The sequence below is a fragment of the Monopterus albus genome, unplaced genomic scaffold (genome assembly GCF_001952655.1).
Source record: "Monopterus albus unplaced genomic scaffold, M_albus_1.0 scaffold3.1, whole genome shotgun sequence".
In the NCBI taxonomy this organism is placed as follows: Eukaryota; Metazoa; Chordata; class Actinopteri; order Synbranchiformes; family Synbranchidae; genus Monopterus; species Monopterus albus.
This window is the reverse complement of record NW_018127883.1, coordinates 10,907,913-10,921,449: the sequence shown is the minus strand read 5'-3', so window position 1 is coordinate 10,921,449 and position 13,537 is coordinate 10,907,913. Positions and strand designations below refer to the sequence as shown.

Below are 13,537 nucleotides of genomic sequence, written 5' to 3'. Positions count from 1 at the left end.
ACATATGTGCAGTGTCATTAGCAAACCTGTGATATAACTTCAAATCCCTATTACGATGCTTTGTTTGTTTGTTTTTTCTGTATAAACTTCACTCTCAACAACTTGTTTTCTACTGAGGTAGTGTAAATAGAGTGTATGTGTGACGTATTTTTGTAGGCGAACCTGGGAGTTGGTGTCACCCAGGTGCCCTTGATAAAATTGGATTTTTCCATAGACCTTTGGATTATTGCCAAAAAAAAATTCAAACATTTTTTAATCCCATATAGAGCTGTATTGTAAAGTTGTGAAGTTTTCTTCCTTAGTTGCCCCTGCCTGTTTCGATGTGGTCCGTATGTGTCCAGCATAACTGCGCTCGCCTGCTCCAGGTTCCACTGGCATTGCTGCAGAAGCTCCTCGCACTCAGCCCTGGACCTCAGACCCAACCGAAACAACTGCTCCACCTACAATCCAGGTGGCGAGACAAGTATTTCAGATAGGTAACGCCGAGTGCCGTGTGTGTGTTTCTGTTGTCTAATCTTGTTCATTTGCACTATGTTATGTATTTTTTATTGTGAGCTTAATGATATTATTCTACTTCACTGTGGATTTTTACATATTGGACAGAGACAGCAGATCAACAGTGCATTGCTTGTTTTGTTTTTGTCCCACCTGCTCTGGTCCCAGGAGGCTTTAGCATCCATTCCCAGAATATTTCATGTCTACGTGAACCTGTGTATTTGCCTAAAACTTAAAATATACACAATGATGTAACAACATCTCCTCAGAGACAGACAGATGGGACTTGAGCTTTCGAGCCCAACTGTCTCTTTTACATTTTTTTTTCTAACCATCAGTATGCAGACAGACAGATAAATGTACCTTCAGATGTTTTATGGCCTGAGGGATGTTCCACCTGTGACTCCGCAAAGCAGCCTGACACTCCTCCAGTGTGACACCGTGCACTGCTCCTTGGACCTGTCAATCATACCATGAACTCATCACAAATTGAAGATAAAATGTGAGAATGTCTAAATTTGGGCAGTTTAAGAGACTGACAGAAGCCTTGCGATGTCGTGATTGCAATTTCGTATCTGACATATTCTCAATTCTGCCACATTTTGATCTTGACAAAGGCAGTGTAGGGCAGCGCAACAGTCAGCCAGGTTGTTTGATATTTGTTTTTATTTTCCATGAATGATTGTAAGCATCATGTGCATTTTCTTTTTCTCACCTGTACAATGCTCTGCTCCTGTTGCATGCTGGGAGCTGCAGTTCGCCCATTGTTGTTATTGAAGGAGGAGTTTGGTTTGGTTCCACCAGGCTGCTGCTGCATCATGGGTTTCACTGCCGCCATGTTGGCTGCTCCGTATCTGATTAGAAAACCAAGGATACAAGTTGTGGTGACAGTTTTCATAATCAAGTATGAATCAGTGTTTTTAATAGGGAGAATAAATGAGGCAATACACACCTTTCCAGAAAAGCTGGTCTCTCTGGCAGTGGGGTGGGGGCTGAGCTTTGAGAGCTGTCAATCAGTGAGGAGAAGCCACGTCCCTCTTGAAAGGTGATTGGATCCAGTAAGGAGCTGGATGAGTAGGAGGCCCCAGGAGCTGTGAGACGTGAAGCATGGGCTTGAGGTGGGGAAGAGGACAAGGAAGAGGGGTTGGAGGACAGGAGGGGGCCCAGGAGTCCAGACACTCTGCGTGGGGAAACAGAGAGAGGAGGAGGGGGAAGGGCCACAGGGGAGGAGGAGAGCGGTGGCACTAGCGGGAGGGGAGATGAGGAGCGAGAGCCCGGCTGAGAAAAGGCGTGATCTCTGGGTGGTATCTGAGGAGGCGTGTCCTCCTCATTACCCAGGGAGATGGAGCTGGAACGGGCCTGTGAGTGGGTGGTGCAGGCGGAGTGGTTGTATTTAGAGCTACGTAACGGGGGCACAGGGCTGCGGGGAGGCAGAACCGGCCGGTCCTCAAAGCAGCAGGTGAAGGAGGAAGTGGAGGTGGAAGAAGGGGAGGGAGGAGGCAGGTAGATCTGCCGATGGGGCCCCGTAGGGGCCAAGGGCATAGGGAGGGGGGAAGAGGGCAGGGAGCGGCCCGTTGCCATGGGAACCTGCAGCTTCACCATCACCTACATCCGAGAGAAAAGTTTAAATAAGCTCAATCTAATATTTGTATGTGTTTACAGTTTGTTACTGCAAGTAAACAAGTTTGGGCTCAGCTTCTCCAATGTTTATTTTATTCTACATTGTCGCCAGGTGATGACCTTACGAACTGCTGGAAAAAAAGTCAAGTTTAAGCAAAGCTGTTATCAAAAGCTAGTAAGCATGATGCTTACTGCACCATGTGTCATTTCATTGTTTTGATGTCTTCAGTATTAATCTACAATGTAGAAAAACGTTAAATGAGAAGGTGTGTCCAAGCTTTAGTTGCACCGTATGAACTCTATGTATTTCAAGTGCATTATTTCTCCACCTCTCTCTGCAGTTCTTGGAAGAGGTCGGCTGACTGTGACTCAGTCCTGCCCATCATGCTGGCCCCAGGTGTGGCCACAGTCTCTTCAGGCAGTCCTTTGTTTATGGTCAGCACCTCTTGGTCCTCTGATTGGTCATCGAGCTCTGTAGCAACCTCATCATAAGATGGCTGTGGGAGGGGCCAGTCCAAGATGGAGGGCGTGTCCTGAGGAGGAAAATGATAGACACTTTAGAAGGTGGGAAAGAAAGTATGGCTGATTTACAACTAGACAAAGCAACAAATGCTACCAAAAACATTTGACTGTCTCTGTCACTCAGTTCATAATTGTACCTTAAGTGTGTCCTCATCCAGGTGCCGTGTCTCAGTGAGTGGTGAGGGCGTGGTCGAGCTAAAGCTGTCATCGGTGAAATCTATGAGTGACACCTCACTTTTAGCCGAGCGTACGCCAGACCCCTCCCATGGTCGGAGCTTCAGACGCAGGGACACTCCCAGCCTCTTCAGCCCAGATGAGGTGCTGCTGTCATCATCGTCATCATAATCATCCATCACGGAGTCGTAGAATGGCTCTGGACACACATGCAAACACCAGAGTCAGGAAACAGGAGCTGAGGTATTGAAAGCTCAGATCAGAGGAGAGGAAAACTTACTTTTCAGCAGAACAGCAGGCTGAGGTGGGCGAGGGGGAGGCTGCTCTGATTAAGACAGTAAAGATATTACACTCAAATTTAACATTTGAGGTAATATTAGAATCATCACCATTATTAGCAAATCAAAGAAAAAGCACATATAGAAACAGAAAAAATGCCTTTTATTAAATATGTGCATTACACGAATAAATTTACTTTTGGCACGGTTGGGGAGTTTGGTTGGTCTTGCGATGCCCGAGTCCATTCCAAGGACATCAGGGGGGTCCATGGGGTTCCCCAGGTACAGACTGAAGAGATGAGGCAGATTTAATGGATTAATTTAACAGTAAAGTCACTCAGCACTTTGAACTGAAGACTACAAAATAGGAGCAGTAACATCACCTTTTATCCTTTAACTACTTCTTCATATTCCTACATAATGCAAGTATGTTGTTAGAGCTCCTGTGATCACTACTTACAGAACTGTTGATCTGGGCTTTAAGACTTTTTTTTTTTCTGTGCTTGCAGATGTGAGTTTCTTCTAAACAGTCTACATCTGTTGGAAAAACCTTTGCTGCACTCCAGTGGAGAGTTACAGAATGGAACATTGGTTCCGGCTATAAAACCAACAGAATTTAGTGACGTACTACATGTTTTTGGTGCCGTGAGATGATTAAAGGAAAAAAGAAAAGGTGTTATTTTACAGAAGAGTGTTTACACATTCTAATTTTACTATCCACTCCAAGCCTCTAAAGATTCTTCAAATTAAACAGTGTGAAAAGGTAGTAATCTGTGAAGAAGTGTCATGGACTAAACAATTAATGAAGACAGTAATCTGTAGATAAATCTATAACCAAATTAATCATTAGTTGCAGCCATAGCGGGTTGTGGTAGAGTACAGTATCTGTTGGTTCAGTATCTAGTACGCTGGTTGTTTTCCACAGTTAAAACAGGTGGTTTAGTTGGACCTTAACTAAGGAGAGAAATCTGTATTTATAATTTTTTTTCACGGAATGTTGTTCAAACACTTTTTTTTTTTCCTAAAATGAAACCTTTTAATAAAGCCTCACATCAAAGATGGCAGCTTCCATAAGTGTCACTAACCTGTCAATGCGGTCTGCATGTCCCCAGCTCCTGTGAGGGTCTGTGTCTCCATGTCCGGTGTGGATGAACGAGTGTTTAAGCGGTCGGCTGATGTCCTGAGCCGAGAGGCCGGCGACTGATGTTACCACATGACGAGGAAACTGACTAATGTGCAGCGTCCGTCTGTTCTGACCTCGCCACCAGTAATGTTCTGCCCTGAAGCACGTACATGGACATAGACAAATGCAGAGGTATGAAAAGCCACTATAATGAGCCACTAGTGAGACGGTAATTAATGATTTCCACAATGCAAAGAATCCAGTGTGAACAACAGATGGATTTGTTGTCCTGTAGGGATCACCTTCATTCTGCACTGACAAATAAGAGTGCTGCTTTGTGTAGCAGAATCTAATGAGATTAAAGATTGTGGCATTCTTCTAGGGCATGTTTGGTAACTGACCTTCCCTCTATGATGGTGATGACATCATTCATTTTAATCTGGAGTTTGTCTTCCTCCTCAAAGTCCTGCAGGGCTCTCATATCTGTGGGCATGGTCTGCAGAGCACACACACAACTAGTGAGTACAGTGCTGTAAACGTTGCATGATGTATTACTGCCATCAGCAGGATCATAACCATTAGTTCACATCATTTATTTTATAATAGTGATTTATGTTTCCACTTGCTTTCACTTTACTGTTCTTATCAGCCTCTGAGCTACTAAAACAGGGAGTGGTTAGTTTTATTTTGTTTTTTGTTACTATAATTAAAATGTATAGGGGTTTATGTCCATGAACTTGGACATTTGAGTCCAGCTGGAGGCTTGCATTGCATCTTTCTCTTCCAGCCTCTTTCCCCATACATTTCTCAACACATTAATGGCAAAATGTGCCTCAAAAGATACTTAAAACACTGTAAAAAATGTTTGGCTTGGCAAAAATACAAGTAATACTTAACAGATGTGGTTCATTTCTGTGCTGTGTATGACTGTTCCTATTATTCTGACCCTCTCATGTGTAGCTGGGGAAGACGAATATATAGACACCTCTGAATATAGTGTAGTCCAGTTTATACATTTGTGACAATATCACCAAAAACTGAAACATTTTGAGCTTCATAAACACAGATGTTAAGGTGGAATTGTTGCATTGAAGTGCATACAGGTGCCACTATTAATGTGGCTGGGCAGTGTATACACACAGCAAATGTTCATTAAATCCCTGCAGCCATCTGAACACAGCAGAACATGTGGCTATATCTGCAGCCTCTGGTTTGCAGTGCGCAGTGCCACGAGGCTGCAACAATAAGTCCATATAATACTGCTCACATGAGACCGATCCGTTATGATTCCATATTCTGTTGTTTAAAAAATGATGAATATTTTTAATGAACATGTTTTCTGAGAGATTTAAGATGTAAAGCCTGAATCTGATTTAATACTAGTGAGCTAACCTCAAGCAGGAAATCTCTGAGGGCGATGAAGGTCGGTCTGTCCTCAGGCTTGGGGCTCCAGCACTGCAGCATGACGTTGTAGATATCCTGAGGGCAGTCGTCAGGTTTACACAGCCTCTCGGCCTCCACATCCACCTTATGGAGAATCTACGAACACACAGATGCATTTTTAAAATCAGAAGACACTGAGCGTTTTTAGTTGTACATTGGAAAAAAAGCTCACCTGGCTCCCGTTAAGGCCCGGCCATGGCTCCTGTCCGTGGGTGAACATTTCCCACAGGGTGACGCCAAACATCCACGTATCAGATGCATGGGAGAAAGTTCGAGATTTCAGAGACTCTGGAGCACACCTGGGGATAGACATGGATGAAGACTGAGATACAGTTTGAAGCAGGCTAGCCAATGACTGTGTATGACCCGGGTGCCCTCCCCTCACCATGGGAAAGGAATTTTGTGGCCCTCCTCCATGATGTATTGATCAGTGTGTGTTGGCAGAGCTCTCATCAGTCCAAAGTCTCCGATCTTCACAGTTTCATTGGTGGACAGCAGAACGTTGCGGGCGGCCAGGTCTCTGTGGAGGAAACGCTTCTGCTCCAGGTAGGCCATGCCACAGGCCACCTACACATGCATATTCACACACAGGCACAATGTTAACCAAACACATGGACATATCCACACAAGTCAAAAACACTTTAATCCTGATATACAGACATCTGCACCAAAGATGTGATGAAAAAATTTAATTAAAGACTTCCCCTTGTGTGTTAACTGACCTGTACAGCGTAGTTACAGAGAGAGGAGATGAGGATGTGACCCTGGCGCTTTCTGAGACGATCCAACAGGGAGCCCAGAGGGGCCAGCTCAGCCACCTACACACACACACACACACACACACACACAGGAATATGCACACAGCTCTGGAAGCTGATGTATGTATTATAGTCAATCTGTGTGTAACTGTGCATGAAGATGTTTTAGGATGTGATTGTGTTTTACCATCTTCATTGGCTGTGTGAGGACGATGCCGTACAGACGAATGAGGTTCTGGTGGCTCAGTGAATGCATGGCATTCACTTCTCTGATGAAATCATCCAGACCATCGGAGTCCAACACTCCAGCCTTCAGACACTTGACTGCCACTGACAGCTAGAAACAGAGTGGGAGAGAGAACATCAGCCAACAACCAAAATGATGCAGACAATGTCTGGTCGGGCGGCAATAACTATCGAGAGCCAAATGGGTCTTAGTTATAAACACCACTCTGCCGTTGGGTCCGGTCCACTCTCCTCTTCGCACCACTCCGAACGTGCCGTCTCCCAGCCGCTCGAACAGCTGCAGCTCTGACTCCCTGATCAGGCAGGTGAGGGAAGCTCCTGACTCGCTGTTGGCTGGGCCTTGGCTAGAGGACGGCCCCTGGGAGAGGGGCTGCTGGGGGTCGGAGTCGGGTCGCTTCACTGGAAACACCTGCAGGCCCAGAAGGAGAAACTGTATCTGACTGAGTTTAGACTCGAAAACAACAAATACGTTTTATTTAACTGATCTACACACCAATCTGAAAGATAATGTGTTAAAGTGGGAACACTTATTTCCAACATGGGGAATACCAACAGACACTAAATGAGTGATGCAGCATTAAAACTACATAAATGCAAAATAAACATGTATATCGATGCACCAACACATCAATTATGTAACACAGAAAATTTTGTAGTCAACCTTCTGTCCAACTAGCAGTGAGGCAGTGGGGTTAAGGGGTCAGAGGACAGATGTTACAAAACACAAAAGTGTGTGAGCAGGAAAAAACAGTAATTTGATACTGTACACATCCCTATGAGGAAATGTCCCCTTGCAATAATGTCAGAATGCAGGATCAGCTCTGGTTGTAAAGCTCAGTGTGTGTGTGTGTGTGTGTGTGTTGGCAGAACAGGACACCTTGCTCATCCAGGACTTGCGTTTGTAAAGGGCTCTTCTCCTCTTGACTGCCTCCCACAGCCGCCTTTGACCTGAACCAACACATTCACAAGCATTTAGCCTATTCACACTGAAGACTTGCTCAAACTTCAAATACAGTTTTTCTTTTTCTCTTAAGGTCAAATCCAAAATGTATGGATTTAAATGTGTATTTTGAGCTGAAGGACCACCTTAACCTTTCTCTCTAGTTAAAGGAATTTCTCATTTGTTTTGATCAATATGAGCTACATAACCTGTTGTGCCTGCAGTACAATGGAAACAGGTCATTTTGCTGTACCTGGGCGTCCCATGCCAATCTTCTCTAGGTCTTCATTCTTGACATAGTCAAAGTGGGAGAGTAGCGTGACGTTGAGCTCGTCACGGATCCGCAGGAAGTACTGCTGCAACTGCACATCTGTCAGCAACTCCAGCAGCCACTCTGTCCCCTCCTCACACTGCATCTGCACATAGACAGTTCACCTGGATCACTATACACGACGGGAAGCATGAGCTACTGTCTGGCTTTAGTTAGTTAGTATTCTGTGTTGCTTAGTCAACAGGATGCCCATCATTTGTGGCCATGTAGTGGTGTCTACGAAATTATACAATGTGCATTCTAGGATTGGTTTGCTGTACCATAACAACCTTTTTTTAAATAATGACACCAACACATGATCTGAGTGGGATGTTTTAAATAAATAGGCTAAACCTGTCAGCGCTCTCTGGTGGACAAAGCACGTAACTGTGTAATTACCTCATTCATATCTCCTGTACTAGAATTGCTTACTGTTTATCAGCTACTCTACATGTTTTATATGTTGACAGTTATACTTCTGCAATTAGCTGAAATTAGCTAATTTATATATGATCCTCTTAGTTAAAGGAGTAAACAAACAGTCTGCTGCATTATTAATTAAAACAAAGTGCCAAATATTTGCTACGTTCAGTCTCTAAAATGAACCAATTTGCTGTTTTATTGCTGTAACTTTATCTTCTGGTTTGGAACTGCAAGTTGCACAAAACAAGCAACTGTCAGACCTTGAAATTGGCATTAATATGGTTTCATATTTGTCTTTTTACATATAGAATAAACCTGTGGTTCCCTGTGTTTCGAGACCCCAACAAGAGGCTCAAACCTGCGGCAACTTCATTACTGGGATGCAAAGGCAAGGAAAATGTATTTTCATTATCCTGTCTCTGTTTTTAATGGTTTTTCTTGTGAATTATTGGATGTGTTCAGGCCTTTAGCACCTTTATCATTCAAAATAAAGATGGGTGGGGGGGACAAGTCCACATCGGTTTGTTGGTTTTAAAGAACACAAGCTGAACAGGCTGGGAACGACTGAACCAAACCATTAGCCCACAGCTGCAGCACCACGATTCTCACGCATACACACACCCACTTATCTCAAAAAATATTCATCCTCCCTACACAAGTGAACCTCCGGACTTTGACCGCACAGACAAACACACTGCAAAATCACTGCATGCCCACCCACAACTTCAGACTTTACCATGTGTCCCCCGACACTTTCTCTGATCCTCCTGTGTGTCTCTTCTTCATCGTCTTCCTCCTCTCCCCTGGTGTAGGGGAGCCGCTGGTACATATAGTTCTCCCCCATACTCTAACACCTCCTCTTGTCCTTCACACGTCTCTGTGGGGTGTTCTGGCTCCTCTTTCTCTGTAGCTGTTATACAGAAGACGCGTCAGCTCCGCCACCCTGTTCCTGCATCTAGTTTGCTAATCTCCTCTCGACCTTCTCTGTTCAGTCGATGCGCGCATGCACACACAAACGCACCGGGAGGCTTCTGACGCCACTCTCTCCAGTCGTATCACCTAAAGCTATCCACAATGTCTTTCAGCCACGAACACCTCCGTGCCTCCCCTTCTCTCTCCATATTTTCCTCTGCTCTAGCTCTTTCTCCATCTCCTTCTGGCTCGGCAGCCAAGCCCACTGTCTGATGTTAAATAATTCAGCAGCTCTGACAAGAGGATGGCAGGGTGTGAGAGAGAAACAGGAGGAAGGAGGGGAGAAAATGTAGATACAAATAGGCTGACAGATGGATGGATAAATGGATGGATGGTCAAGTCAAAGAGCAAGGACAGTGAGACAGTTCCCAGTATGCACTGGAAAGGTGCAGATGGTAGAAGCTTGACATCAACCCAAACAAGCATATCATTGTGAAGAATGGAAAGATGAGATCAATTTGAACATGTAAAACAGGATCAGCTTTGAGCAAGAACAAATTCAATATAATTTTTCAATCATGTCATTTATAAAGCAAAAGTGTGAAAAATTTGAAATTTCCACTATTTTTAATAAACTGAGAAATTAATTGAAAAAGATTCCTGAATGTAAATCCTCACTAAACATGTTGAATATGTGACTCAAACGGGATTAGGCTCTGATAAAACAAACATTTAGACAACAATGTAAAGAGACTACATAGATAATTCATAAAATGAAAAAGATTTTTTGGAAGGCCTACCAATTTAAAGAGTTTGGTTGGTGGCTTGGCTGATGGGCTGCTTCTGGGAAAATTCAGACTCATGACCTCAGCTCTTCTAAAATCATGGCCACATCCCTAAATAGCAGCATGTTTGGGAACTGATTGCACAATTGTGCTAGTAGCAGCAGCACTGTACCAAAAGTGCGAGCTATAAGGGAAATCTATCTGCATGCGCTTTCTGAAAATCCTTCAACTGAGTATTAGGGCCACATTAAGGAGAAATAAAATGAGGAGGAAGTTTATTTTTTTTGTATGTTGAGAATAAAGTCAGAATGTGGAGAATAGGGTCTAAATTAGAGATGCAGCGATTGCAGATTTCATAGCCGATTCAGTTTTATTTTTTTCTTCCAACCTGCCGATTACGGTTTTGGACAATTCAGATTTTTCAGTCAGTGCATCTCCATTTAAAATATCAACAAGTTAAATGTCAAGATTAAAGTTGAAATGTTGAGAATGAAGTTGAAATGTGAAAGTTTGACTTTATTTGGACTTGCTTGATGTGGCCCTAATATTCCGTTCTAAAATCCACACTGCAAAAGTCAACAAGCTTCAGAATCTCCTCCCATAGTGTTTTCTTTGTGCCACATTTAGTAAAAGATAATACGAGATAACAGCTAACTGCTAGTACAGTATATTCACCATAGTTGTGTACAGAAAAACACCTGAATTTTAGTATTTTTCAGTGTTTATTGCAGAACACCAAATCACATATGAGTTGCTTGTTTACAGACAGATTATCTATGGTAACATGGTGTTACAGCATTAATTTAGTTCCCATCAGTTTGTGTGGTAAAACCTTCCATGCCTTTCATAAAATGTACACAGATGAACTTCATTCAAAATATAATTAGTTTATGGTAAAAACTAAGAAGAACCTGAGACTGGTGCTTGTCTGTCAAAAATTCAAGCTGTTTGTTTTTGCTTCTACTGTGCATTACAGACCAACGTTTAAGACACAATAAAACACTACAGTAGTGCAGATACTGTAGAATGAGAAGGAGACAAAGAATGACAAGGGTGAGGTACTGAGCTGATACCACTGGTAACATTTCACAGCAAAAAGGCTAACAGCAATGCTAAAGTGTGCATGCCTGGATATGATTTTGTGTGTGTGCATCTGTGGCCTAAATGAACACAAAATCCGAGGTTTCATGTCTGTTTGCACATGTTCTACTCAGGGCAATGATCTAAAAATAGTCGAGTTAAACTTAGCTTACGTTCACAGGCATGGAGAATAATGTGGTGCGAACACGGCTGCTTTACTATGATCTCAAGATCAGATCCCCATGACTTAGTCAAGACTGTTAACAGAGAACCTAATGGTTTACTTGGGGTGACTGTGGTTCAGTGGGTAGAGCGGTTTTCCCCCAACCGGACGGTTGGAGGTTCAAATTTCGGTGCCTGCAGTCCACATGTCAAAGCGTCCAAGACAAGGCAAGACACTGAACCCCCAAGTTGCCCCCAATGGTTAGAGCCATCGGTATGAGTTGGCGCCACAGATGGCTGCCTCGGTTCTGTACCGGAAACAAATTCCTTGTGTGTAACATGCTTGGCCATATAAAGGAGATTATCCTTATTTATTATGATGGAAGGAATAGGATTTATTCAGCATGTAGTTTTATGGTCCCTTGCTTTGTTTTGACTGCAATATAGTTGCAGGCACCAGGAAACAGCTGTTTTATAAGCAGCCTTCCTCTAATTCTGGACAGCAAGCAGACATGAAATTTAATGCGACATGGAAAATGGGGGCATTGTTCAAAATATCTTTATTGCAGTAATTACTTCGGCCACTAGAGGGCACCGGCGTACCAAGGGTGCACATCTATTGATGCTAGCAGCCTCCTGGATGGTGCAAGAGGCCATTGTTGAATCATATTTATGTCTTTGATAATAACTGATAATGGTGTGGTGACACTCTTAACCAGTAGTATGTCTGTTTGACTGGCCTCACCCTGCAGAGGTCTTCTGGTGGGTCCAGGATCAAAGCTGCAGTCAGAAGTAGCTGGAGTCACTGGAGGTCACCTGGAGAAGCCCATGGATGGAGAGACCCCACATCTACAAACAGAAAGTAAGAGAACGTCAGGATTCACTTTCAGTAACAACAATAACAACAACATAAATGCCTGATTGACAATCCCCCGTAGAAAACGACAGGGAAACCCAGAAACTTAATTCTGTCCAACCATGTTACTAGTAAAAGGCGCTTAAAGAAAATTTAAAAGCAAACTTGAGTTCCATCTGTTACAGTAAAGAGAGCAGCAGAGTGAGAAAAACCGAGAAGACAGTGACAGAGAATACAGCCTGGCCAGAGAAACAGGCCAACACAGGCAGACCAGGCTGCGTCCTTACTGACACCATTGGGAAGTGTCACAGTGTTTTCAGACGTTTAAAACAAGTACATGTCCAGTAGGCAATTAATAGAGATGGCAAATTATCCATTTAAGGCTGTATTAATCAGTAATAATATATCCAAAACCTATGCTTTTTTTTTTTAAGGGAAAGGATGTTTTCCCCTCCATATTTGTCAGCTAGGGCATGAGGATGATAGGAAGATGCTGTTAGTAAGTTATTTGGCCCAACTTTTGCAAACATTAATAGCTTACTTAATTTTTAACCTAGGCAAGGATTAAAACAGAAGCAGACAAAAAAAAAAAGATAATTAGAGCATATAAAGATGGATACTGGAAAGAAGGCAAACCGAGGACGTGATCTTTCCAATAAACAGCGCAGAACAGATTTTATTTGATCGCATTGATGCTTTACAGTCTAAAGCAGATTAGCCTGAATCACGTAGGTGGACACCTGTTGGTCTGTCACAGTGGGAAACATTACTTTGTCCACAAGAACTTAGACAGAGACTGATTGACTGATTGTGCTTGTTTTGGTTCAACATGCCGCATCTTCTAAGAGCGCGAGTAACCTGGTTCCAGAGAAAAATAACCGCGGCATACCGACCTATGAAAACGGGCATTGGGGGGAAACTAGTGCCTTCCTCCGGTTACTAGTCGCTCCGTCCGCCGCTCTCAGCCACTGCAGCCCGGCGGGAAGCCGCGTTATTCAGTGGAGAATTGTTTAAATTAGCCGAATCCTTTATATCCCTGCCCTCCGTTCCGGGATGCTCCTAAGAGCGCCTGACGGGTTTTATAAGCGTCACCGTGCGTAACCTCAACACGCAAAAAGCGCTCCCGTTAACGCTGCTGCCGCTGGTAGTGACCCGGATTTACCAAAATAATGGCACTTCCTGTCTAGACGTTCGAGTTTCAAAACAAAGACCCAGAGCCGTGCTCACAAATATTCTTATCAGTAAAAGTGCTGAAGTTCAAATTGCGTAGTAATTTGTGTGTATCTGTGTAATTTGTAGTTCTGTTTTATTTAGGAGAGACCAATCAGAAACAAGTTGCTGTGATTTTGTATAATAAAGAGACATTTAAGTACTCTTGAAACACTGTTTTCATGGTTGTGACCATTTTAA

At 43.4% G+C, this 13,537-nt stretch overlaps 1 protein-coding gene across 3 annotated transcripts; it reads right to left on the bottom strand.

Moving 5' to 3' along the window:
- Window positions 1-6: 6 nt before the first annotated feature.
- On the bottom strand, window positions 7-13,258 carry tnk2a (tyrosine kinase, non-receptor, 2a). 3 transcript variants are annotated; one of them, XM_020603719.1, is made up of 20 exons: window positions 13,021-13,258; window positions 12,017-12,120; window positions 7,853-8,015; window positions 7,537-7,607; window positions 6,862-7,068; window positions 6,601-6,750; window positions 6,378-6,473; window positions 6,041-6,222; window positions 5,828-5,954; window positions 5,605-5,751; window positions 4,614-4,708; window positions 4,175-4,369; window positions 3,287-3,378; window positions 3,092-3,136; window positions 2,775-3,010; window positions 2,445-2,648; window positions 1,448-2,100; window positions 1,211-1,349; window positions 859-954; window positions 7-440 (listed from the first exon to the last, which is right to left on the bottom strand). In XM_020603719.1, the coding sequence occupies exons 3-20, from the start codon at window positions 8,013-8,015 to the stop codon at window positions 51-53; spliced, it is 3,288 nt and encodes a 1,095-aa protein (XP_020459375.1). In that variant the 5' UTR covers window positions 12,017-12,120; window positions 13,021-13,258; the 3' UTR covers window positions 7-50. The 3 variants fall into 3 exon arrangements, with proteins under 3 accessions (XP_020459375.1, XP_020459364.1, XP_020459355.1); XM_020603708.1 differs by lacking the exons at window positions 12,017-12,120; window positions 13,021-13,258 and adding an exon at window positions 9,069-9,400 and having other exon boundaries at window positions 7-216; window positions 313-440; XM_020603699.1 differs by lacking the exons at window positions 12,017-12,120; window positions 13,021-13,258 and adding an exon at window positions 9,069-9,400.
- Window positions 13,259-13,537: the final 279 nt, after the last annotated feature.

What these genes read in the sequence shown, in the direction of transcription:
- tnk2a (XM_020603699.1), bottom strand. Translation starts at nt 9,176, where the DNA reads ATGGGGGAGAACTATATGTACCAGCGGCTCCCCTACACCAGGGGAGAG. An exon ending in ATCACCATCATAGAGGGAAG is followed by an intron (nt 4,370 to 4,613) that starts GTCAGTTACCAA and finishes TACGTGCTTCAG; the next exon opens with GGCAGAACATTACTGGTGGC. An exon ending in CATGCAGACCGCATTGACAG is followed by an intron (nt 3,379 to 4,174) that starts GTTAGTGACACT and finishes TCATCTCTTCAG; the next exon opens with TCTGTACCTGGGGAACCCCA.